Here is a 27,043-nt window from a genome sequence, read left to right as displayed (position 1 = left end):
AACATTCAACATTTAACTGAGTATAAAAAAGCACAAGCATTGGTGAGAAGGACAGTACGTCAAGCTGAGAGGGCAAGGTGGAGATATTTGTGCGATAAAATAGGGAGAACAACGCCTGTGGGAGAAGTATGGGGAATGATCAAAAAGATGGGAGGAGACAGGAGAGAGTGGGAATATCCATTTGAACATCTGAGGAGGGAATGGCTGTTTCTAATACAGAGAAGGCTGAGTGTACGGTGAAGACATTTACGCAAATCCACAGTTCAGATAACCTTAGAGAAGAAGGAAGAAGGAGGAGGGAGAAAACCTTCAGCCAGTGTCCAGGTGTGTTGGACAGGAGGGAGGAGACAGGTCAGATGATGGACTAAGCATTTTCATTAGATGAAATGATGAGAGCAATAAACAGGTCAAGGCCAAGCGCACCAGGGAAAGATCAGGTATGTTATATCATGTTGAAACATCTAGGACAGGGCTCAGCAACCCTGGTCCTCCAGAGCCACTATCCTGCATGTTTTAGATGTTTCCCTCTTCCAGCACACCTGATGGTCATTATCAGGCTTCTGCAGAGCTGGATGAAAGGCTGATCATTTGAATCAGGTGTGTTGGAAGAGGGATCCATCTAAAACAAGAAGGAGACCGGCCCTCGAGGACCAGGATTGGTGACCCCTGATTAAAAGCTCGCCCAGTTCCTCGTTAAAGGGCTGATTTTAAGGCAGACCTCAGAGGTCCGCGTTAGAAGGATGTATTCTTGTAGATTCCTTTCACTTGGTTTCTGTCATGTATTTCCTTTGAAATATCATTTACATTTGGAGAAGAAGATTTTAACACAAGTCTGACAATATCTGTAATAATATCAGATTTTTCCCATGGACATTTTGCACCGATAAAAACAAATTTACCGAGTGAGGACTGATCCGCTCACTGAATTTTATTTTCTATGGATTTTTGGATAAATAGAAAAGCACTCGGAGAGCGCAGACCTCCACCAAGGCAGATCAGTGCCCCCCCCATCACCACCAAAATTTAATCATTTGTTCCTTGTGCCAGTATCAACATTTCCTGAAATTTTCATCCAAATCCGTCCATAACTTTTATGAGTTATCTTGCACACGGACAGACAGACAGACAGACAGACAGACAGACAGACAGACAGACAGGCCAACGTTGAAAAAACAGAACCTCCTTGGCGGAGGTAAATATAGATTAGTTCAGGACAAAGTGTGTGTGGCTTTCAGAGATGAATGAATGAATGAATGAATGAATGAATGAATGAATGAATGAGAACCGTATGGGACCAGAGCCAGTGAACTGGTGACACACACACCAGTGGGGGTGTGTGTGTGTCTGTGCACACGCCTAATGAGATATGAGCGCGTGATTCAGAGGAACGGAACAGAGTTCAGTTTTTCTGTACAGTCTGTTTGTCCTGTTGTTGTTATGGGTACGACCAACAGTGACCGTTTAGAGTTCTGTTCATAAAGTCACCAGTGGAATAACTGGACTCATCCTTAGACGTCCAGCTGGACGCACAATATATATGTGTAAATAATTCAGTTCAGAGTGTGTGTGTGTGTGTATGTGTGTGTGTGGGGGGGGGGGCACAGTGTTGAGGGGGTCCATCTGTAGTCAGATGAGGGTGAGCAGGTCCATCCAGACAGGTGAGGGTGAGGGAGGAGCTCACAGATCCGGGCTCACAGATATCCCATAATACTTCTTCATTCTCCCCATAGTGCTGTCAGATCAGATGAGTGGAAACAGCTGGAGCAGAGGCGTTCATTCTGGGTTCAATAGTGAACGCACCTGTTTAGAACACCCTTCAACGCAAATAGTGAGTGAACGATGGTTTAGCGAACGAAACGAGCGCAGAAACGGAATTTGGGTTCGTTAAGCCTCTGCGTTCGCCGACCCATCATTTGCTCTCTATTTGCGCTGAAGGCCGCACAAACGGCTGAGTTCACTATTGAACCCACAAACGAACCCCTGGTTCATTGCTTGCGGCTCCAATGACACAGTGCTGGAGGAGGACATCTAGTGGTCATTAAAATGAAGTGCAACTGAGACGTGTGGAAGAGTCCAACTTGTTTCCATTCTGCAGCAGACCTGTTTAATGCACAACACATCCCAGTGGTTCATGGATTGTTTTGGATTTGATTGTCCATGCACATTCCTGTTGGACTACACCAGATGATTGTATGTTTGTAGTGGACACAATAGTGATAGTACTAGTAATAATGACAATAATTATTGAAAACCATGATCCCATTCATGAGATGTGCTCCACAAATACAGACTGATGTCATTTCACATGGGGTTGGTGCAGATACAGATTACATTATGGATTTGGGCAAAGTATTGTGACAACCTGGAAGTTGCCCCAAACACACACACACACACACACACACACACACACACACACACACACACACACCCTCCCGTAACATGCATATTAGCCGCTGGATCCACCCCGGAAATGGTCGCCACGGCATCAACACCTGATTCGCCCGAAGTTGGCGGCAGTTTTTAAATACCCCCCCCCCCCCCCCCCCCCCCCCCCCCATCCGCATTTGGCGGTGCGTTCGTGGACAAATCGGCACGGAAGCATCGGAGCAACAGCTCATTAGACTAAGACAGAAGTACGGCAGTTAATCCCGATAACAACTCTGTTCATCTCCGTCCGTTTCTCCCTCTGGTGCATCACAACCGTCCATCCCACTGCAGCAACAGACAGTCTCCCTCACTTCCCAGCAAACCAGCAGCAATAACCCGGAATGGATTACAGACTGACTGGACTGGACTGGACTGACTGACTGCGACCATTGGAGTGTTGTGAGTAAGTTTTTTTTTTCTGCTCTCTTGTTTTTTTTTTCTAAACCCCGAATGGAAATGTGCTCTTGTTTTTATTTTACCAAGGGCCTGAAATGAACTGAATTTTTTTTTTTCCTTTTGATAAAATGAAAACCCGGAATGTAATTTTTTGTTCAACTGGACTGAACTGTTTTTTTTTTGTTTGTTTGTTTGTTTGTTTTTTTTGTTACTTTCTTTTTTCAAGAGACTGTTAAATGGTGGAAGATTTTAAGTTTGAATTTTTGCTTGTTTGGTGGATTTTGTTGAGTTTGGACTTTGGGGGGGCAACTGTGGGTTTGAATTTGTGTGAATTTTTTTATAATCATTGTTTAATACATGAGTTATAATTTTACATGGTTTGAATGTGTGCTTTCTTGTTTTGTCATTTAATGTGTGGGGTGTGAGTTTAATTAAAACTCACATCCTTTGTGTGGTTTGAGACTCAAGCAAAAGACTGACTTAAACTGACTAATTTAACATCTTAAATGTCAGGAGAGAGACCTGGCTGGCACCCCTAAAAAATCAATATAATAAAATAATATAAAATAAATAAATTAAAGCATCAAACTCAAACTGTCACAGTATGTTTGAAGGTTCATTGGTAAATGGGTTCATGGGTGTGTTTCCAAGTGATTTCAGGTGATTCGAAGCACTCAGCTGCTTCATACGTCACTCAAGTGTGTCGAACGTCACAAGTCACATGACCAAACCACGCCTGGGCACTGTGCTTCCATACATCTGCTTTATGAGCTACGGCGCATGCACCGGAGCTTCGCCTGTCAGCAGCCCATCACTAGCTGTAGTGATTCCAATAAGAAAACCTGGTCAGGATCCATCTAAGCCTACTAGTTAAAGGCCCATAGCATTAACATCTAATTTATGCAAGATAATGAAGAGGGTGGTAACAGAAAGGTTATCTAATGTACTTGAAAAGAAAGGATTGCTGACAAGTTGTCAGTGGTTTCAGGAACGGTAGCTGGATCCATATGGGCGGCCTTCTTATATCAGCCCTGATGAAGGCCCATAGGCTGCAACGCGTCGGCTATAGTTTGTAACTTGTTTGGCCAAGCTGAAATAAAGGCTTTTTAATCTCAGCCCTACTCCGAGTGCCTCAGTTCCTACAAGCAACTATATGTAGTCTGGATCAGGTCAGTTCTTGATTATGGTTGTATTGCTTGTGGTTCAGCAGCTCGATCTTTAATTAAAAGGCTGGATGTTGTGCAAGCACAGGCCTTAAGGGTGTGCAGTGGGGCATTTAAAACATCACCTGTACCTGCCCTGCAAGTGGAAATGGGGGAAATGCCCTTAGAAATCAGAAGGAAGCAACTGATGACAAACTACTGGGTTAATTTACAGGGACACAGTGACTGTCAGCCAACAAAAGCTGTGCTGCAGGAGTGCTGGGAAGATGCAAGGAGTCAGAGGGATAATTTTAGTAAGATAGGGAATGTCACTGCAAGACAGATGGGAGTGTTTGGCTTGAGAATAAGTCCCTCTGTGGTGTATCCAGATGTGGCCCCTTGGATGCTGCTATGCCCAGATGTGGACTGGCGTCTATTAGAAGTTAAAGGGAAGGGAGAATGGATAGACAGTGTTGGGCAAATTACTTTTTTTAAAAAAAAGTAATTAGTTATAGTTACTAGTTACTTTCCCCAAAAAAGTAGTTGAATTAGTAATGGAATTACTCCCTCATAAATGTAATTAGTTACCAGGGAAAGTAATTATTGTGTTACTTTGTTGAAAAACCTTCAAATTTGTGAAAGGAAACTGATTTTTGAATGTGTTTCACAGGCCAGTTGTATAGAGTAGAACAGCAGACAGGTACTGAAGACCAGGACTGTGGTGAGGCTGGGGTCCACCAGGGGCAGGCTGGGGTCCACCAGGGCCAGGCTGGGGTCCACCAGGGCCAGGCTGGGGTCCACCAGGGCCAGGCTGGGGTCCACCACATAAGTGCATATCTGCATTTATAGAAGAAGATGCTCCTCCAGTTAATCCCACATCTCCTTTTTTCAGGTGTTACTATGTCCTCCTCCCCTGATACAGCTGTAAATGTTTTCAGTCCAGTCAGTCGGACTGTCACTGATAACTCCTCCCCTAAATTAGCTGCTCACGTAGTTGCGTTCAGGTGCCTGTGTTGTGCTGGGACAACTCAAAGTGGTAGATGTCATTAGTGGTTCAGATGAAGGCAGTGTGGACAACTCAGACTCATGGACACACAGGTGAAACATGAAGCCAGTGTGGGGGATTTGAATAGAAGAACGGCTCGTAAACGAATGGGTTCTTATGGTTCACTGAAAAGAGCCGTTCAAAAGACTCGACTCATCAGTGATCGTCACACCTCTGGTGCCTGGCTGAGCGAGCCAGGACAGATAACAGCTGTTAGATATTAGTGCAAAGTAACGCACCACATTTTACTGTCGGTAACAGTAACGGTGTTGTAACGTTGCAAATCGTAATTCATTAGATTAGCCGTTACTGGAAAATAATAACAGCGTTAGTAACGCTCTTATTTTCAACGCTGTTATTCCCAACACTGTGGCTAGATCTGGTAAGTGCATTCTATAATCATGTTCCAATCAAATATGGGGAATTTACAGTTGTTTACACAGATGGTGCCAAGAAACCTGGAACAGGAGTGGCAGGATTTGGGGTGGCAGTACCAAGGAAAGGAAGTGAATGAAGCAGAAGAACATGTGATAAGTTAGGGGTCTAGACGGTGGAGATGGTGGCAGTGTTGGTGGCTTTGAAATGGGTTGAAAAAACGAAACAAGATAAGGTGTTGATATGTTCTGACTCAGCGTCAGTTCTGAGAAGCCTGAAATCATTCAGATCAAACAGCTGACAAGACATCTGATTTGAAATAGTGAAGTCAGCTCCAAAAAGAAGAAATAAGGGGGAACAGGGGAAGTTTTTGTGGGTGCCAGCACATGTAGGGGTGAGAGGGAATGAAAAGGTGGAGAAAGTGGTGAAGAGAGCTGTAAAGAAAGAAAATATAGAAATACATATTAATGTGAGTAAGGCAGAGGTCAAATGTGAAATATGGAAGAAAAGTATTGAAATGTGGCAAAAGAGGAGGGATGGAGAGGGCAAAGGAAGACATGTGTATGAAATCCAGAAGAGTGTAAGAGTAGAAAGGATGAGAAGTGGAATAAGAAGAGAAGAAATAATAATGAGACGATTAAGACTGGAGCACTGTGCATGAAATAAAAGAATGAAAGGAATAAGAAAAGACCAAACAGGTTTGAGAGAGGGATGGGAGGAGAGAGAGAGAGAGAGAGAGAGAGAGAGAGAGAGAGAGAGAGAGAGAGAGAGAGAGAGAGAGAGACAGAAGAGGAGGAGGAGGAGTAGTCTGTGGAGCATGTTTTACTGAGGTGTTCTCCATATGACACACAGACAGAGGAGATGAGGAGGAGGAGAACAGAGTCAGGGTTAAATGAATGTCCACTGTATTCAAATGGGTGTGAGATCACAGGTTGGGACACTTCTGGAGTTTGAAAGAGCACAGGGGTATATGAGAGGATCTGAGGAACACTGGGGGTAGACTGTGGAAAACAGAGGGAAGGAGGAGTGCAGGAGGATATAGATGAAGGCTGTTTTTTTGTTTTTTGTTTTTTTTTTTAATACCATTTTATGTGGATAAAGAAGGTTATCTATCGTCTGACCCACACTCCAGAGCAGAAGGTGGCGGTAATGCACCAAAAGCTGGATGACAACCACCGTAAAACACGAAGAAGAAGAAGGAGAACAAGCAGAAGAAGAAGAGGAAGAAGAAAAGAAGAAGACGAGGAAGAAGCAGCCTCAGCCTCGGTACATCTGGAACATCCCTATCTGTGTCCTTTTTGTGCTTCTACTTCAGACTTTGATGGGATTTACAGACTGGGACGTGAAAGCTCGGCTCGTCCTGCACAGTAAGTGATCTGCATTCAAGGAAAACATTCACGGGCGGTAAGGCCGCGGTCCACAGTCCTGGGGGGGGGGGGGGTCCGACCTCCAACTGGGTCACATGCATTGGAACGGCTGTGGAAGCCGGAGGTCCTGGTTGTAAAGTGGGTCCAGTTCCAAGTACCCAGACCTCACCGCAAACTCCAATGTGACGTCAACACAACAATAGCGGCGCACAGTGCGCACGTTCCCAATGAACAGAACCTTCCCAGTGTTTAATGAACTCCTGGCTCATTTGTCCTCTTCCATGTGCTTTGTGTTTATGAGAACACTGTTGTGTCCACAGTCCAAATGCCTCTGCACTATCAAAGCAAACAGGAGCTCACATCTGCCACCTCCATGTTTGTAGTTTCTGTTCAATGTGGATCAGCTGGAATACTTGGAGGTGGGATGGAGTTCAGTCCAAGTCAGATAGATTCTACCTGCCAGCACTCTGGAATGCAGCATATGCACAGCCCCACTACTGCTGAACTGAAGGAGGCTCCTTTAAAACAACTGGTCCCATTCACCTTTTGTCCAAAGCATCTGCTTTATGACTGAACCTCCAAAAATCAGCTGTGATCTGTTCAGACCAGTACAGCTAATATCCCAGTGAAAGACCAAGTTAAGTATCTGGGAATTATAATCACAAAAATCCAACTAAAAGAACTGGTTTAAGTATTATTCCAAGGTCAAAAGATGAACAGAAATGATTCAATCACTGGTTCATCACAGACCTCTGTCTACTGGGTTGGATTCTTTTATCTACAGCCCAAGGCCTCTCCACACTTCTGTATCCATGACACTCATTATACACATCTTTATATATTTATTATATTTTAATTGTATTTTAAATTGCATTTCATTGTGTTTTTAATGGTATTTTAATGGTATTTTTATTTGTACTGTTTATTTGTACTTCGCACTGTAAAGCACTTTGTGACTGTCTGTGAAAAGTGCTCTATAAATAAAATTTACTTACTTACATCTTCAGAAGTAATCAAGTCATCTAACTGTATAATATTTGAATTTATTTGGAAAAATAAGACTCACTACCTGCGTAAAACTCAACCTGTCAGAGATTATGATAAAAAAGCCATGGAATGTGAATCAGTTATGGCATCTCTGAGAATGCAGTGGTTGAAAGACTGTCTTTCCCAGCCCCATTCCAAAGAATTTATTCAGTAAAGTTGGAGGGATTGACTTCTTTTCCAAATGTGATTTTGAAGTGCATAAAATTCCTATTAAGTGATCGAACTTCCACAAACAAGCATTGAACTTTAGCAAAATGATATTTACCCATAACTTCTGCCCACACAACACTATTTTATGGAACAGCAGATTGATTATTATAAATAGAAAGTCAGTTTTTAAAGCTGAATGGTTTCATACTGGTTTATTATTTGTTTTGGATTTATTGAACACAGAAAGACTCCTGTTATCATATGAAGAATTCTCTAGGAAATACAATATATATAGCACAAGAAAAGAATATGATCAAATCTGTAAAGTGATTCCAACATCATTAGTTCAAATAATCCAAGGTGCTATGCCCCGCCCCTTATCTGTTCCCTTCTGACCTGGTTTGAAAGTCAATGACGTTGATCTGTCAGATCGAAGGTGCAACAATAAAATGATCTGTCTAGCTTTGAAACATAGAAACGTTGGGGACTTGAACACAGTTGCTTTACCTAACATGGAAACCACCCTGAGGGAAAAATGTTTTTCTTTTTTTCTTTGGTGTCCTGTTGCTCCCACAGTAAAGGAAACTCATTTCTAAATTCCATGTTCAGTTGACCCTGCTAATGATTATTTGCACAAAAGATTTCATTTTGCTGTGGATTCCTGTGTTTTCTGTTCCTCTGAAGCTGAAACCAGTGAACATTTGTTTTTTAACAGTTCACACAGCATTTCCTTTTAGGCTGATATTCACAGTTGGTTGTCCTTAAAAATGGAAAATATTCCGTCTTTTTCTTTATATGATATTATTTATTATATGGATTCTTTAGATGTAAACATCAAAGATATTGTTAACCTTATTATTATTTTGGGTAAATTTCATATTCATTGTTGTAAGTGGAAAAACACGAACCCCTCCTTTAATTTGTTTATATGTGATTTTATTAATTATTACAGATCTCTTAAGTTTATTGAAAACATGTCCAACAAAGTCAGAAAACTTTATTCTAGATTATCTAAGTCCTAGCTGTTTGAAATGTATCTTGCCTTAGTCTTTTGTGCTCTGCTGTCCAGTCACACACACACACACACACACACACACACACACACACACACACACACACACACACACACATATATATATTTATTCATTTATTTATTTATTTATTTATTTATTTATTTATTTATATTCAGTACACTTTAAATGTCTTTGTTTATTTAGTTTCAGATATTTTCAATAGTTCTATGTTTCATCATTCCATCATGTCTCCTACTGTATTTCTGTTTTTTTCTTCTGGAACATTTTCCCTTTCTTGTTCGGTAAATTGCTTTGTGCCAATAAAAAACAGGAGGCAGCTCCTTTATTTCCTGTCTGTCATTCTTGGACACACTGGTTCATCCAGGTGTGTCTGCTACTTGTTGTTCAGACTACTGTGGTCAGACACACCTGGATGAACCAGTGTGTCCAAGAATGAAAGACAGGAAATAAAGGAGCTGCCTTAAGTTCAGGAAGTAGTGGAGCTGTGCATAGAGCCCAGTGGGACACACCTTTAAAATCTAATACTAGGGCTGGGTATCATGGCCAATTTCCAAAATCGATTCGATTTGGATTCATAAGGTTCTGAATCAGATAATCACGATTCAATTCGATCCAATATCGATTTGATTCAGTATTAATTGATTGATTCAGATTAAATTAGTGACACCAAAGTACAATTTTGAGTTGTAACCTGATTATTTGAGTACCGCAGTCATGCAACACATCAATACTGGGATCAATATTGATATTAGAAAGGAAATATATCTGACATTTCAGCAGAAGGAGCTGAATCTGCTCTGAAATAATGAACAGGACACAAACATGTCCATGTTTCTACAGTGGATCTGAACAGACTTCTCCGTCATATTTATTGTTTTTAATGGCTGGAGTCTTCTACTCACTGGGGTGGGGGTGGGGGGTGCTCCGTGATTGGAGTGGGGGTGGGGTTGCACTCCGTGATTGTTGGTTTTGGGGGGGGGGGTTAGCGTAGCGGTTGGACATTGTCTCTTTCCTCTTCCTCTAACTCCATACTCAGCCATAGGTGACAGTATGGATCCAAGTTATCATTCCAAGAACAACTGGCTTCTGCGACTCTCCTCAGAGAACCTCCAGGTGTCCAGTTCCTTCACACTGTGGGTTCCAGTTTGAGGACAGGAGGACCTCCAGTGGAAGGGTTTTCTCCACCCTTCCTCCGTGTCTTTTCTGCGTCAGAGCTGTCGCGAGTGAGACCAAAACTCCCCGTCTTCCCCAGGGGTTCGCAAGATGGAGCTGGTCGCCCTTCTGCGTACTCCTGGTCCTGCTCTGAAAAATCGATCTCATCCACTATTAATCGATTACGCAAAATCAAAACGAAATCGATCTAAGATCGATTAAGTCAGTTTTTTTTACCCAGCGCTATCTAATACGCGTCTATTCTAGACATTACAGTAGAGGCAAAACTGAACACTTGATAATAGAGACTGGATGTTTGTTTGTTTTTTATATATGCAATATTTTATTTAAACAAACATTACAAGAACGATGACAAACTCACATGAAAGCATCATTATTTCACAGTTTAAGGTAAATTCACACCTCCTATGAAAATCCATACAAAAAATTACTATGTGGTGTATATCATGTTTCAGAAACAGTCATACAACAAATTATGAAAAGAAAGAAAGAATGAGAGGAGCATAAAACAAATGGAAAAAAAAACAAAAAAAACAATATGAATTAAGATCAGATAAACCAGAAAATCCATACCAATTAAATACAGGCGGTTTAGGAAAGGTTTAAATTTTGCTATAAATGTGTTCAGTTTATTTGCATGGGGATTATGTATTTTTTTCACTCATTTTTGTAACAGGGAGATTTCATTCTAAGAGCCAGCCATAAGGGGGGGTTTGGCATCCTGACACTTGTGTATGTAATATTTTGTCATAATAGTAATAAGGGTAAGATATTAAATGGAGACTGGATGGAAGCAGCTCATAATTCCAGAGGATTATTAAAGGTCCTGTACAGACTTTCTGCCTGATCTTGAAAAAGTCTCATTTTTATATATATGCCTGATCGTAGTTCGCAATTTAAAATGAGATTTTCTGTACTGAAATGGGTTATTTCCAAATGCTATTTCCAGCATCCCTGGTTGGGTCGGACAAGACTGGACTGCTTTACGGCAGACTTACATCACTATGACAACAGCACACCGACCGGCAGAGTTTAGTGGTGAGAAGTAAGATGAACGAGTGAGGAGGCAGATCTGTCCTTTTTCCTAAACAAAGGGATTAGTTGGATTTGTGTAGTTGTAATGGTGGACACTGGAACTGGAGCTGGACTGGCACAAAGAAACAGACACAGAAAACTAAAGGATAGAGTGAAGGAGCCCAGATGAAAACAGAGGGAAACCTGTGCATTGAACCCATGGATAGAACTAAGGATAGAGTTAAAGGAATGAAAACACAGCTGCAGTTGTCCCTCTGCCTTCTCCACAGCTATAGAATGCTTCTGTTCTTTACACACATGCATGGGAACATTGGATTGGACTCTAGTGTGTGTTGGTAGCTCAGTCCAACACTTGGGAAACACTTGTGTGTTCGCCACAGGGCTAGTTCTGTGACGGACGGGGCTAATCTGTTGGATTTGGACTAGAGGTCGACTGATTATCTGCCGGGCTGATTATCGGCGCCGATATTTGGAAATTTGACGTATATCGGCATCGGCATTTTTTTAATCCACGGGCCGATATCAAGAAATCCATTTCAAACTGGGTTATTTGGGCTCAGATGCAGCTGTGCCTCTCTCTCTCCTGCCCTCTGTCTCCACCACTATCCACCCTGCACCCTCTGATTGGTTAAGCGGCAGAGGCGGAGCCTCTGAAGCTGTCCTCACACACACACTCACACACACACACACCGCACAGAAGGAAAGTTTTCTCGTATGAGAAGCTCCGGAGAGAAAACACGTGTCGAAGGTAAACACAGAAAACTTCTAAAATTGTACTAAACATCCCTGTGCTCTACATCTCACAACTACTACTAACGTTACAGTGAGCAGCAGAAGAACATTTTAAATTCTGTGTGGGCTCATTAAAGCCCTAAAGGCTGTGTTCTGTCAGGAGTTTAATTGCACTCATAGCAACTATTATACTTTTCTATGTAGCTTTTGTCATATTAATCATTAATAATGTAGCAACATAGTTTTGAATGACAGGGTCCCTGCTATCGCATGGTAAAAGATAAAATTTAATAATGAAGTCAACTAAAGGCTTCCCAAATGCTGTAATAAATTCAGCATTATGAGTGACTTTACCTACAAACAGCAGGTTTGATATGGGCCAATAGTTGTTCAGTACTGTTGCATCAAGACTACTGTTCTTTAGGAGAGGCCTAATGACAGAAGTTTTCAAGGCCCTGGGAAATGTTCCAGAGTGGACTGAAATATGGACTAAGTGAGTGAGCTGGGGTATCAAACTGTCCAGCACAGATTTTAGAAATCTAGTGGGCAAGTGGTCGAGGCAGCATGTGTCTGAACTCAGACTGGAGATGGTCTGTGGGACTGTTTTGTCAGTGACAGGTGTGAAATGTGTCAGCTCTAGGTGTGTGGAAGGCTGCAGTGGGAACTGTGTTGTGGGATTAACTGAGTGTTTAATGCCCTGAACCTCGTCATTAAAGAATGTTGCAAACTCATTGCACTTCGATGTGGAAACGAGTTCTGTGCACGTTAAAGGGCTGTGATCTGAGAGCAGATTATTATGGTATGTCACATCTACAGCATATGGCATTAATTTGGCTTCTACGAGAAAGTCATCTATCCTGCTGTATGAGTTATGCATTCCTGAGTAAAAAGAGCATTCTCTGCCAGTCGGATTAGCGATTCTCCAAATGTCAGTCAAATTAGTATTATTGATGAATGTATTCAGAAAGACACTCAAATTACTTCTGTATTCTGCAGGTGGAAGATCTGTCTAAATACGGGTCTATGTTTTGGCATTTGATGTGCAGGTTGAACATGTCCACCTCAGATTTGGTCAAATTGGATTCAATACGTCCAAGTTGGTGACTGTATGTGACATCATATGATAATTGCGGTGCAACGAGTTCAGAGGTTTTTTAATGACACAAGTAATTGTTGTAACTCATTTGTACATTGTTGAATCTGCATCAATTTTTACATGTAGAATAAGAGGACTGAGTTTTTAAATGTTTGAAAATGTCCTATTAATTATCTAACTAGTTAATTTTGTCTGTCTGCTTAATCTGGTTTGAAAGGAATGTGTTTGTTGTGTTTTATTCCATTGCATTTCAGTGACCACCTCTTCTGTTCCTTTGTGTTTTGATGTAGAGAGAAGACAAAGGTGGATTTTAAGTGAAACCTGAAAGTTGTGTCTGAACAACGATCACCTGATTCCAGCAAACATGGATGGAAGACCCACCTGTGAGCAGTGTGGAAAGACTTTCACCAGAGCAAGTGACCTAAAAATCCACCAACGCATCCACACTGGAGAAAAACCACATAAGTGTGACCAGTGTGGGAATGCTTTCACCAGAGCAAGTGACCTAAAAATCCACCAACGCATCCACACTGGAGAAAAACCATATACTTGTGACCAGTGTGGGAATGCATTCACTACGGCAAGTAATCTAAAACAACACCAACACATTCACACTGGAGAAAAACCATATGAGTGTTACCAGTGTGGAAATGCTTTTATCACAGCACATCACCTGAAAGTCCACCAACGCATCCACACTGGAGAAAAACCATATATCTGTGACCAGTGTGGGAATGCTTTCACCACAGCAAGTTCTCTAAAAAAACACCAACACATCCACACTGGAGAAAAACCATATGAGTGTGACCAGTGTGGAAATGCTTTCATCACAGGACATCACCTAAAAATCCACCAACGCATCCACACTGGAGAAAGACCATATTGCTGTGGCCAGTGTGGAAATGCTTTCACCACAGCAAGTTCCCTAAAAATCCATCAACGCATCCACACTGGAGAAAAACCATATGAGTGTGACGAGTGTGGGAATGCTTTCACCAGAGCAAGTGACCTGAAAAAACACCTACACATCCACACTGGAGAAAAACCATATAAGTGTGACCAGTGTGGAAATGCTTTCACCATAGCAGGTGACCTAAAAATCCACCAGCGCATCCACACTGGAGAAAAACCATATGAGTGTTACCAGTGTGGAAATGCTTTCACCACAGCAAGTAACCTTAAAAAACACCAACGCATCCACACTGGAGAAAAACCATATGAGTGTGACCAGTGTGGAAATGCTTTCACCACAGCACATCATCTAAAAATCCACCAACGCATCCACACTGGAGAAAAACCATATGCCTGTGACCAGTGTGGAAAGAATTTCACCCAAATGAATGTGCTTAAACATCACCAACGCATCCACACTGGAGAAAAACCATATGAGTGTGACCAGTGTGGGAATGCTTTCACCACAGCAAGTGACCTAAAAAAACATCAACGCATCCACACTGGAGAAAAACCATATGAGTGTTTCCAGTGTGGGAATGCTTTCACCACAGCAAGTAACCTAAAAAAACATCAACGCGTCCACACTGGAGAAAAACCATATGCCTGTGCCCAATGTGGAAAGAGTTTCACCCAAATGAATGGGCTGAAACGTCACCAACACAGTCACACTGGAGAAAAACCATATAACTGTGACCAGTGTGGGAATGGTTTCACCACAGCAAGTGACCTCAAAATCCACCAACGGATCCACACTGGAGAAAAACCATATAATTGTGACCAATGCAGAAAGAGTTTTACCCAAATGAATGGACTGAAACGTCACCAACGCATTCACACTGGAGAAAAACCATATAAATGTGAGCAGTGTGGGAACGCTTTCACCACAGCGGGTGACCTAAAAATCCACCAACGCATCCACACTGGAGAAAGACCATATGAGTGTGGCCTGTGTGGAAATGCTTTCACCACAGCAAGTGACCTGAAAAAACACCAACGCATCCACACTGGAGAAAAACCATATGCCTGTGCCCAATGTGGAAAGAGTTTCACACAAATGAATGGGCTTAAACATCACCAACGTATCCACACTGGAGAAAAACCATATAAGTGTGACCAGTTTGGGAAGTTTTTCACCAAAGCTATTCATCTAAAAATCCACCAACAGACCCACAATGGAGAGAGACCCAAGTCCATCCCATAATTTCACACCCACAACCTGAATCCATCTTCACGTCACAACTTTCCTCACTTTAGTCCATTCACAAATATAAAAACTTTTTAAATTATAATTACTGTCTTAATTTAAAGAAATCTTGAATGCTATTTGGAACAATATTATTCTTTACTTTATAAATCATATACAATATCCTGCAATTTTAAGGGTCTCAAGTGGAGTAAATCAGTTATTAGTTGCTCCAAAATATCGTACTTTATTAATAATTAGGTATGTTATCAGTACAGGTGCAGTTATTGTCATGTTTATATCAGTGAAATTTGACTTTGTCCTTATTTGATGTGTTTGTGAGACGCCACATTTCCACTGCGTGGTACTGGCTCGACTCGAGTCGGCCTTTTTGCATTTCTATTACGAAAAAGGACCTGGAATCTTGTACCCGGTACTAGTTTTTTGGTATCACCTCCGCTGAGGATCCAAGCGATACTAAACCATGAGGTATAAACACTGCAGACCACTGATTGGTCAGACAGTTTTCTCTGTGACCCGCCGTTTTACAAAAAACAGATGCAGAAGTGAACAGTAAATATGTCGGTACATTAATCCACATGATAACAGCCCAAAACTACACCATGGTCGGTCCAGGAGATTCAGTCTTTGGTGGCTGGTGTAAAAATTCAGATAACACAACACTCAACAAGTGAGTTTTCAGCAGCTCTGAGCAGATGACACGGAAATAACACACCACATTGCTACGACGTCCCGGTACTGTAAAGTTGGTAGTATCTTGTAATGGAAATGGTCTGCAGGAATACTGAGCCGAGCTGAGTCGAGCTGGTCCCACGTAGTGGAAACGCAGCATTTGAATCTTGCTCTAGGCCATGCAAAAAGGCTCTGGACTTATCTTAACACTATTTTAACGCTGCTGACCTCAATATAAAAAAGTGAAAATATATGAGAAAAAAAACAGAAAAGAAGAAATGAAATACTTTAAGTTGTTTGCTTAATGAGTGTTTTTGATTTGCAAATCTAAGTTGTGTCTGATTTCTACTTTGTATCTGTGTATTTAAACCTTTGTGCTGAACAGTGATGAAAAGGTCAGGTTCAGCACAATGTGTCTGTTTTGCAACATGGAAATATTTTGTGGTTAAGGTGAGCTGAGTGTAATCTTAATTATGAACTTGGAAACTTACTGTGGTCAAGAAATGCTAGCCTCCCTGCGCAAATGTTCGACCAAGGCGTAACTCTTGAAGCTCTTTGTGGTTAAGCTATGCTATCTAAGCTGAACTCCCTGTGCAAATGTCAAACCAAGGCCTGACCCTTGATCAAACGGTCAAATGTGTAAGTGCTGTTTTGCAGATTTTGCAGATGTCCAATACACTTGTTAAAGTTAAAGTGAACTTTCAAATATGTGTGTGCTCAGAGTGACTGACATATGTACTGACGTGTTTTGCTTGACGTGTGTACTGACACATTTTATCCAGCAATTGTTAACCAATCATATGTGTTTGTTGAACTTATGTAACTAAATATGGAAGTCTTTAAAGAGTCACTAAAGTCTATAAAATGTAATGTAGAAGATTTTTATGGGTTAAATGAGTAGTGTGTTTGATGGGATACTAGTGATAAACTGCCTTCTCTGACAACTCCCAGTTTTTGGATTTTTGTGAATCACTGCTGTTTTCAATAAAGCAGATTCTGGGTTCACCTTTTTTAAACTTCAGCCTTGCCTATTGGTGGATTTTTTCTTCATTCTCCTATTGTGTTTTTCCATGGGCAGCTTTAAGTGGTCAGTTTCTTTACCACAGTAGTTAACCCCCATGGCTTGGCAGCCCGGCCTCTGACTGGACCTCAGTTTTAACGGGGTATCTGAGCAGGATAGAGAACACCGGCGGTCATGCACTTTACAGACACGTAGAGTTAAGGCCAGGGCACAGCAAAGATAGTTACCTGGTGTTCAAATATAAAGGTATCTGGGGCAGTAATCCATGAACTAATATTATTGTAGTTTTTTGGGATTATTGTGCTACGTGCTTAACATGTTATCATGTGCATCACTGAGTGTTCTTTAAGTCTTATTAAAGCATAGACTCAGAAATTCAAATCACACTGAAATTGAAATCATGCTGAAATTGAAATAATGTCAAAATTGACATAATGTCAAAATTGAAATAATGCTGAAATTCAAATGCTGAAATTCCACAGACTCCTGCTCTCCAGGAGGCACAGACTCAAACACGACCTCTTGATTTTTTTTCTCATTTTTCTTGGTTCTCATCATGTAATTGTCTTTTGTGAATCTCCTTCGGGGCGTTTGTGAATTTTGAGGAAAATCAAAGTCTGTGATTTGAACTGGTCCGTTTTTGTACAAGTGGACACCTGGTGCTGTCATCAGTCAGGTTTGTCCACGGTGCAGGATCATCAGCCACAGCTGGAGGACCTTCCTTTGTTGATGATTCAGGTGCAGGTGAGGAGGTGGTGGGAAGAACTGGAGTGCTCTCAGTTGTTTGGGAAGTGCTGGCTGGGACATCCTCTTGGGTTTCCTCAAAGGACTCCCTAGAATCTACACTGAATAAGACCATAATGATCAGCCTAATTATTACCATTTTAAATCATCCAAATTAGACATTATATTAGACTGGATAAATACTTTATTAACCCATAAAGAGCCAAACACACACCATCAACCAAAACCAACCACTGATCTAAAATGTTAAATCCCATCTGATCCACTAATCTTATCAATACAGGTGAATAGATGGTGTAAAATACAGTTTGTCGTCTTTTCATGGTCATCAGATATGACCCATTTGGACCTTCAGAGGCTTTGTAGTGTTATGGAAATTTTTCTCTGCTGCTGGTGAATAATGAAATAGAGACATCTGCCGGCCGACAATATTTTATTTCTTTGTCAAGAAAGGTCAGTTCTGCACACAAGCAGCGATTGTGAAGAAAAGACCAAGAGCTTCTCACAAGGTCCACCTTTTATAGGGTGAATCACATTTGCAAGTGACACCTCCAGTCTCCTCAAAGGGCCTTTGGATTGAATGATGAACTCATGGCTTTAACAGTCACCTTTTGTTACCATGCAAGAAAATTTACACACACAGTAGGAGGATTTGAGTAAGGATATGGGAAAATTAGCATGCAGTGGGCGGTATTCGGGAAAGTTAGCATGCAGTGGGGAAGGGTAGTCAGGAATGGATATGGAAATAAAGAAGGGAATCAGAAAATTCCATTCCAATTCCCCCCTTTTGATTACTCATTAATCACGCAAAACTAAACAAAAAAAATAATAATAAAATGAAAATTGAAAAGAAAATAACAAAGCAAACAGACTATTATTTACAGTAAGTTATCAGAGTCCAAATCTGATTTGAGGTAGTGATAATCGGTGGTTGGATATTCAGTTCCACACCAATATGTTCCTTCATCTGTAGATTTGACTTTGGAGATGGTGATCTGGACTCCATTAGAATCTGGAATTTTTGTCATTAAGAAACGAGGATCCTTGTTTGGAGCAAAAGTCTTACCAGTGGCAGCCACAATCGAGTGCCAGTCAGGTGGTCCACAGGGGTCTCTGCACAAGTCATACTTGGCATAATGCGCGTGGATGCGGCCTGATCGCCAAATGGAGTTTTCCGCATGTTGTCCTCCCTTGTGTCATCTGGGTTATCAGCTGGTTTCCTCTGTTGGTTCAGGAACCTTCCTACAGTGGCTGGGGTGGACCCATGTTGCTCTCTCAACAATCTTCACAGCATGGAGTGGTGTGGAAGCTGGTGGTGGAAGGGCTGACTGTACCTAATGAGAGAGTGGAAGATAAGTTTTTGCACCATTACAACATGTCATGAACTTTTCTAAATTTTCCCTTAACTTCTTTAGTTGCACTGTACTGAGGGATCTGCCTTGAGGAAATTCAAATTTGTCTGACTATATCGATAGATACTCTACACAGGGAGACCATGTTTTTTTTTTTTCTTTAAATGGTAGGAACCCTTGAATTAAGGCTAATAATTTAGATCAAAATTTCAACTTCTCATCCAGTTCAGAAGGAAATTGTTCCTGGTCCGGAGATACTAGCAGAGTCGACTGATATCCATGAGCGTCAGCCCTCTCATCTCAGACTCATTGCTAGTCGAGGTAGAGGCGGAATAGGAATTTATTCCGGGGCGTCCCCTCTGACGTCCTTGCAGACTATCTGCAGACTCTCTAAGTATCCCACCAAGTGAGAAGTTAGACTGGGATGTGTGATTGTTGTGGTTTTACCTGCGTTATGCGTTGCACAAACCACACATGATTGACAGAATTTCTGCGCATAGATGGAAAAACCCTTGGTGAACCAGTGTTGGGTTATGGCGTCCATCTTCCCCCCTTTTGACACCCATAGGCCCTTTCCCACCGCAGGAACTTTCTGTATTACCCTGAACTTTCAAAGTTCCTGGTGTGTTTCCACCGAAAATTTCCTGGTACAGAGGTAGTACTTTCCAGATTACCAGGAACTTTAAGGGGCGGAGCTGTGTGCTGGAGAAGGCTGAGTGGTGGACTAGACTGGCAGCATTTCCACATTCTGTTCACCGCCAATATTTAACTCATTTAATTTCCACAAACTTTGTATTTTGATAATTCGGAAAATGGACCAAAAGAGAAGCTACAACAAGTGGACGGACGACGAGGAAATTCAGACGGACTTTGAATCGCCGACACAAAACGAGCGAGTAAAAGCTGTCAGAGCCAAATATAAGACACAACCTAAAGAAATACGAGAAAAGAAGAAGAAATTTATGCAGAATTAAAATAAACTAAAGGAGCACAACAGTCACAGTGGATCCGACTGTTGAACAAACCAATGGTCTGAATATGACACAAATATTCCCTGTTTAGTTGGTTCCATACTGTAACAGTAATCAGCGGCACCAGCTGTTCAGTCCAAAGTGAAGTCCAGTTAACCTAATACTAACTGGTCAACAGTCTGACACTAAACCTAAATCACAGAACTGGATGTATTCATGTTGTTGCTGTGAGCTGAACACTGATTTATTCTGTATGTTTGTGGTTTCCACCTGAAATGGACCGGATGGACTCGCCTCTTTTTCTGAACCTGTGGCTCGTTTGTGTCCTGGTCCAACATCTACTGTTTACAACGGCCCAGGTCAGACAGGTCACATGTCACATCACACTGGTAGGAATCTGTCATCATGTGTTCTGTTATTCATTTTATCATTTTTGTTACTTTTCCTGTAGGAAAGCGAAAAAGGGACCGGAACCATGGAGTTCCAGACCAGCTGTCCTGGACTAGCTGGACCAGACCCTGGTCCAAAAGCCTGAGCCCTTCACACATGTTTATTTCCCTTTTAATCTCAAGGCACCTTTTGTTTTGTTTCAATGTTTAATAAAAAAAAAAATCTAACCTAATACTGTCTGTTCATTTACAAGGCATCAAAATAGAAGTACTTTTATCAGTAATATGCAGTTGAATTAAATGCAGGTATTTGAGTAAATCTGTCTGACTTTAGGGTTGAACCTGGACTATATCTGTAAAACAATAAAAGTGAAACAAAACCATCCATCACACTGAAAGTCAGATGTGATTTAGTTTAAGGAATGAGAAGTTGAAAATACATGTTCTACCATTTTTAAATACAAATTAAGGATCTGTAATGATGGTTAACTTCATTTAAATGTATTCCAGATGGATTAAGTGATTCAACAACCAGTAAAATGTTAAACCCAAACTGTCCACTTCAGTACTGTGTCATTTTATTGAACTAGAGGTCAGTTTGTGAATGGACATGAACTGGACTACAGGTTCTATTACTGCTCCCTCAAACATCATCAGCCTGATTTGAATAAATTACCCTGAACTTTCAGGTGTGGTGGAAACGCAGTTACCAGGAACTCTTTTACCCCAAAAAGTTCCTGGTAAATAAATTCCTGGTAATAAAGTTCCTGGGCCTTTTGGTGGGAAAGGGCCTCATGTGTCAATTTAGCAAAGTGAGGGAAGAAATGTTTGGGCAGACAGGGTTTGTTGTCCGGTCCCCACCACACTTCTTCTTTCTGTGTGGCACCACGGCTTCTCCACAGCGTCTTTTCTTATGGTGTGGCCAACGTCTGTATTGCTGTGAGAGAGTTGGGAATAGAAGCAGGAATTGAGACAAGCAAAGTATCAGAGCAAGAGGGTTGGAGGGTTGCTCTTCTTGCTGCGGCATCAGCTCTTGCATTTCCTAGAAAGACAGAATCTGAATTGTTAGTGTGAACAAACAGCAGCTGATTTTGGGCTCTAGGCTGGACTGCTGTATTTACTGCTTGCAGATGCTGAGCAAAATGCCATTCTGTTTGTTGTACTTTGTCTCGGATTTTCTTAACAGGAAACAAGGGTGTGCGCACTGGAGAATCATCACAGGGAATAATTACTCCTGCTGCTTTAAGAGATTCAAAGACTGGTGTTATACCATCAATGGCTTCTTGCTTGAGTGGATATTGTGTTTTGTAAGGTCTAGAGTCAGATTTTGGAGTGATCACAATAGGTTCAAAATCTTTGATGAGGCCACCATCATATTTACTGACAGCCCGCAGTGTCTTAGGGACTTCTTGTAGGGCAGAAATAGCTGCAGCTTGCGCCTCAGATAAAAAAAGAAAGAAATGAAAACAAACAGACAGACAAACTTTAAAAAGTGCTTTCAGGTACCAGCTGGATTATTCTTTGAGTGTGCACAGTTGATGGTAAATTCTTACAGTAACACTGCAGTGACAGTGAAAATAAAACAGATCGATCAGATGTTATTTGCCAATTGGCTGCGCGCTGACATGTGATAAATGAGCCCAAATCATCCCAGTTATGTGATGTGTGTCTTGCAAGTGTGATGTGTGGAACCAAATGGTCCATAGTGTACATGTAAAGTTGAGCTGGTGTGAGAGAGACTGATACAGCACATCTGTGTTGTGTCCAGTGTGTGTTAGTGAAAGCTCATCAGCTCTCTCTCTCAACCAGTCTTCCTCATGTGGCTCTTCAGGTCCTGTTGACACGTAAGAGATACAATGCAGATCCTCTGGTGTCATGAAATCTGTTGCAGTTTCCATTGATATTCATACAGCAGGTTTGGAGTTTGGTGAACAATGGAGTGGGAGAAATTAGGCTCCAGGTCTGAAAGTCTGTGAACTTTGACACCTTCTGAGGTTGAGGTCAGACAAAAGCCTAATTTGCACATCAAATCTCTGCCCATCAGATTAATGGAGCAGACGTCACACAATTGACATTTGTATTTGGCCCATCCCCACATGTGGGATGGTGGTGTTTTCTCTAATTATTTGACCTGATGAACCAACAGAGTGCACGTAATTTCCACTCAGTTTTGGTTTTGGATTCAACTCAAAGGCTTTTATCACAGAGTGGCTCCTGAGTCAACTAGGAATACAACATTTTGTTTTTTCAATGATCAATGTATGTTGTGGAAACTTCTTGAAATGTTCAGATGTGTGGTGAACATGTGTTAATGCATGTGTGTGTGTGTGTGTGTGTGTGTGTGCGTGTGTGTGTGTGTGTGTGTGTGTGTGCGTGTGTGTGTGTGTGTGTGTGTGTGTGTGTGTGTGTGTGTGTGTGTGGTGCAGTACCTTCCTTTGATTTCACAGGTTGGTTCAGCTTGTCAGCAGGAATCCGTCTCCCTTCGACCACCCCCGACCATCCTCAGTCTGATGTGTTTAGTGGAGTTAGTGATGTTGTCATGGGACATTTGCGTATCCAGTGTCCATGTTGCCCACAACAGTAGCAGACATCTCTGGGAACCTTTCTCCTCCCGTTCTTGTGTTCCTCATGTCTTTTCTCTCTATGTCTATGGTCAAATTGTTCCTGTTCCCAGGCTGTGTTAAACATGGTTATCGTTGCCATGTGTAACTCCTCTTCCTTTTCCTTCTTTTTTGAGAGTAGTTGGTCATGTGCATGTATAGCATGTCTTCAAAGTTCAGACAGGCGTGCATCACTCCAGCCAATGCAGGTGGATTTAACTGCTGAGGAGATGTCTGGTTTCAGTCCATTTAGGAAACAGTTGCAAAGATGATTTTCCCAAGCTCCTAAAGTGTTGCCTAACTCAGCAGGGGGTTGAAGGCCACTGTGGGAGTTAAAGATCTCAGTCAGGCGAGTCAGATATTCATCGGGGTCTTCATTGTCCTTTTGTCTGCAGGCGGTGATTTTCTCCAGGTTACTTTTAACTGGAAATGCTTTGGTGAATGCCTCACATAGACTGTGGACGGCATCTCTGTACTGCACATTAGACTCGTCTTCCCAGTTGACATGTTTGCAACGGAGGTCACTACTTGGGAATTTGTTAGCAATTTTCTGCCAGTCTGTAGGTTTCATCTTGGTTATTAGAAGTCTTTTTATTTCATTCATAGTCGGTTTAAATTCCTGACAGAATGTGAGGAATTGTTCAGCAAATATTTTACCTGATGCTGTGGGGTTGGGCAAGTGTTGTGATGCTGCTGTGACGTCGGCAGAGGTCCATGCGCGGAACACCAACGTTGCACCTTCGGGTCCAGCCACTTCAACCATGGGCATGCTGAGGACTGCATCCTGAGTGTGGTGACACAGTCTGTGTGCAGTTGGAGAGGACTGGTTGGTTGCAGAGCTCTGTGGTGGAGCAGATGTGTCTGGTCGAACTGCTTCTGCGTTGGTTTTTTCCTGAGACACGGTTAAGGCATCTGTCTGATTTCTCTCATTGAGTGATGCAGCATTGCATGGTGGTGGAGCTGAGGGTTGAGTCGGTGGGTTGCCGTCGAGGTCTGGATCCAGCTTCAAAGCAGCCAACTGTGGAAACAAAGAAGAAGGAATCTGTCTTGTGTTCTCTGTGTGTGTAGAATTTGTTTTTCATTTAACTCAAATTTTTCACGTGAAAAGGGTAATTGTTTCTGCATCATTTTTCTGCTTCGTGCCTCTGCTTCCTTTTTCCACAGCTGCAAACACTCTTTTTGCTCTTCCATAATTTCCAAATGTTTCACAGACACTTTCTTTTTCCTTCTCATTTCACACTCTTTCTGCTTCAACTTTTCTTCTAATATTAGTATTTTCCATAAACTGAAAGATCCCCCTACTGGGAATCCAAACTTATCTGTCCAGACATTCAAATATTTAAGACTGTTTTCCCCACATTTCCTTCTCATAACATCCACAGATGGCCCTTCTGGAGGTCCAACCTCAACGGAGCCCATACACCCCATCCTGCCGTGCACGGCTACTATACAATACAGACATCTCTGTAAGGACTGCTTCGTCTCACCACAAGCAGTAAGAAGTGACAAAATCCCAGATTTTGACCTAGTACACTTTTTTACTAGTACACTTTGATTGTGGATATTATGGGAAATGGAAATATGTCAAATTAAACCCAATTTTGCTAAATAAATAAATGCTAGATGGTCAATATTTCAGTGCTCACCAGATGAATTTTGCTGAATTGAGTTCTTGGAATCCCAGCGGTGATGATCTGGGGCATCAGCGGTCAGTCCTCCCTTCTCAGAAGAGGATTTGAGGTTGGAGGCTGGAAAGCTTTTCTGTTCCAGGATGACCTGTTCACTGTTCGCTGTAACTCCCAGACGATCACTCGAGGGATCCCACTTCTGACACCAAACTGTTACGGAAATTTTTCTCTGCTGCTGGTGAATAATGAAATAGAGACATCTGCTGGCCGACAATATTTTATTTCTTTGTCAAGACAGGTCAGTTCTGCACACGAGCGGCGATTGTGAAGAAAAGACCAAGAGCTTCTCACAAGTTCCACCTTTTATGGGGTGAATCACATTTGCAAGTGACACCTCCAGTCTCCTCAAAGGGCCTTTGGATTGAATGATGAACTCACAGCTTTAACAGTCAGTCACCTTTTGTTACCGTGCAAGAAAATTTACACACACAGTAGGAGGATTTGGGTAAGGATATGGGAAAATTAGCATGTAGTGGGGAAGGGTAGTAAGGAATGGATATGGAAACAAAGAAGGGAATCAGAAAATTCCATTACAGTAGTTACCATGGAAACACCGTCATCTTCTACAGTATTGATTCACCAGTAAAACCCATGGGGTTGAATCAATGACAGTGGATGGACACACTGGGTTTATGTTTGATCAATGATATTTTTGTTGAAAACATAACTTTCCCCCAATTTTTTCCTGATTGGATGTAATAACCTTTGAATTTACTCTGAGCTTTAATGAGCATCTGTATAAGCAGTGAATTAAATATAGGAAAATACATGATTTACACTGAAAAAACTTCAAATAAATAGGGTAATATTACAACTAGAAAAGCACTGGGAGAGCGCCGACCTCCGCCAAGGCAGACCCCCCCCCCCATCACCACCAAAATGTAATCATTACTTCTTTGGGCCAGTATCAACATTTCCTGAAAATTTCATCAAACCCCTCTGTAACTTTTTGAGTTATCTAGCGAACAGACAAAACCCAGTGAAAACATAACCTCCGTTGTTTCACTTGGCGGAGGTAATAAATGGTGATAAAATACTTAGGAAAGGTTATATAGAGAGAAAAAAAACCATTTGGGAACTGACACAAAAGTATCACTGGGTCTGTATGGGTTCATCCCAAATTGGGAAATTGCTTTTTTGCATCAGCGTGAAGTATAGTAAAAAAACAGAAGAATAATAGAGGCACACAATAAAGAATAAAAATACACCCAATAAAAATGAACGAATGAATAAATAACACACATACCTTCATCTCTAGAGGTTGTGGCAACTTTTTGAGTAGACACTGCAAGAGGGAAAATCCCACCATGGACTGGAATAAGACCAGGCTCATCTGAGCTGAAAGACACAAGTACCATCGCTGGATCAAAGAGGACACAGAGATCTGAAAACACACACCAAGGACAATGAACACCCACCTGATCACACGCCTGGGATACAGTCTGGAGAAAAGGTCCGACAGCAGGGGGCGTCAACCCTCCCTGGTGTCTGGCCAATCCTAGAGCAGTGGATAAGACACGCCTCAGTCACATCATGTGACACTTCTGACCAAGAAGACAGGAAGTAGGTGAAAGTAGTCAGGCTGCCGAGAGGCCACAGTGCACCCGCCCCGAAAATGGTCCAGGGAGGCCCCAGCCAGAGGCCCCACAGCAGCCGAGCACAAGCCCCAGGGGGCCAGGGACACACCAGCTGCCATCCCCCCGCCGGGGGGTGGCCACCCAGGGGCAAGTGAGGCGCCGGTCCCCGAGTCCCACGAGCCCAGGAGCCACCCGTCCCCCCAGGCAGGGGTCCCACCCAGCACACCGGGCAGCCAGGCCGGCCCAGACAGCCACCCGCTGTGGGCCAGTGCGCACCCCAATGACACAGCCAAGCGCCCCGGGGGTCCGCAGGCCCACCCTCAATCCTACCAAGCCCAACCCCCAAACCCCACACACCCTCCAGTCCCCCACTCACCCACACAAGCATATGCACACACACCCACTGACACCCAGACACACACACCACCCATCCCACATATAAAACCTTCAAATTAAAACTAGTCTTAGGCCATTCGTCATATTGGCTTCTAAACAGCATCAAAAGATAGTGTAAAACCTTCTCAAAAAAGTGTCTTCGCAACTTTGTAATTACTGTCTTGGTTTTTTGGGGGGGGGTTTGTTTGTTTTATAAGCCCGGAAAAATGCAACATCTGGAACTGATTTTTCAATTTGGATTTTTTTCCCACATGTTATATATCCATACGTTCAAAAAACTCACCACAACTCTCCTGTACAAACATTTTTGAGAGAGGACGAACAGTTACGGATTAATCGCAGTTTGTTTGACGGGATGATTTGTCTGCTTCGGTCAGAGACAGAGGGTCTTGAAAGGAGTGGTGTCGGATTATGAGGCACTCACAGAGGCATCAGAATGGGAAAATCTAATTGGCT

The 27,043-nt window shown here is 42.2% G+C and overlaps 2 protein-coding genes across 4 annotated transcripts; one reads left to right on the top strand and one right to left on the bottom strand.

The window, feature by feature from the left end:
* Positions 1-6,615: 6,615 nt before the first annotated feature.
* LOC115425629 (zinc finger protein 420-like) lies at positions 6,616-15,585 on the top strand. 3 transcript variants are annotated; one of them, XM_030143287.1, is made up of 3 exons: positions 6,616-6,752; positions 13,310-14,023; positions 14,108-15,585. In XM_030143287.1, exons 2-3 carry the CDS (start codon positions 13,384-13,386, stop codon positions 15,172-15,174), a joined length of 1,707 nt encoding a protein of 568 aa, XP_029999147.1. In that variant the 5' UTR covers positions 6,616-6,752; positions 13,310-13,383; the 3' UTR covers positions 15,175-15,585. The 3 variants fall into 3 exon arrangements, with proteins under 3 accessions (XP_029999147.1, XP_029999149.1, XP_029999148.1); XM_030143289.1 differs by lacking the exon at positions 6,616-6,752 and adding an exon at positions 6,757-6,789; XM_030143288.1 differs by lacking the exon at positions 6,616-6,752 and having other exon boundaries at positions 13,231-14,023.
* A 7,465-nt stretch (positions 15,586-23,050) lies between these two features.
* LOC115426259 (uncharacterized) lies at positions 23,051-24,629 on the bottom strand. The gene is made up of 3 exons (XM_030144260.1): positions 24,573-24,629; positions 23,584-23,944; positions 23,051-23,484 (listed from the first exon to the last, which is right to left on the bottom strand). The coding sequence occupies exons 1-3, from the start codon at positions 24,627-24,629 to the stop codon at positions 23,096-23,098; spliced, it is 807 nt and encodes a 268-aa protein (XP_030000120.1). The 3' UTR covers positions 23,051-23,095.
* Positions 24,630-27,043: the final 2,414 nt, after the last annotated feature.

The sequence above is a fragment of the Sphaeramia orbicularis genome, chromosome 9 (genome assembly GCF_902148855.1).
Source record: "Sphaeramia orbicularis chromosome 9, fSphaOr1.1, whole genome shotgun sequence".
NCBI lineage: Eukaryota > Metazoa > Chordata > Actinopteri > Kurtiformes > Apogonidae > Sphaeramia > Sphaeramia orbicularis.
Note: the sequence above shows the minus strand (reverse complement) of the source record. Positions and strands in the feature narration are given on the sequence as shown.

Bases quoted from the DNA above. Each gene is read 5' to 3' on its own strand.
- LOC115426259 (XM_030144260.1), bottom strand. From the start codon at position 24,629: ATGCCCCAGATCATCACCGCTGGGATTCCAAGAACTCAATTCAGCAAA. The intron at 23,945-24,572 runs GTGAGCACTGAA...TTGTTTCCACAG, and splicing joins AATTCAGCAAAATTCATCTG to TTGGCTGCTTTGAAGCTGGA. The intron at 23,485-23,583 runs GTAAAATATTTG...TGAAACCTACAG, and splicing joins GCCCAACCCCACAGCATCAG to ACTGGCAGAAAATTGCTAAC.
- LOC115425629 (XM_030143287.1), top strand. From the start codon at position 13,384: ATGGATGGAAGACCCACCTGTGAGCAGTGTGGAAAGACTTTCACCAGA. The intron at 14,024-14,107 runs GTGACCTGAAAA...TCACCATAGCAG, and splicing joins GAATGCTTTCACCAGAGCAA to GTGACCTAAAAATCCACCAG.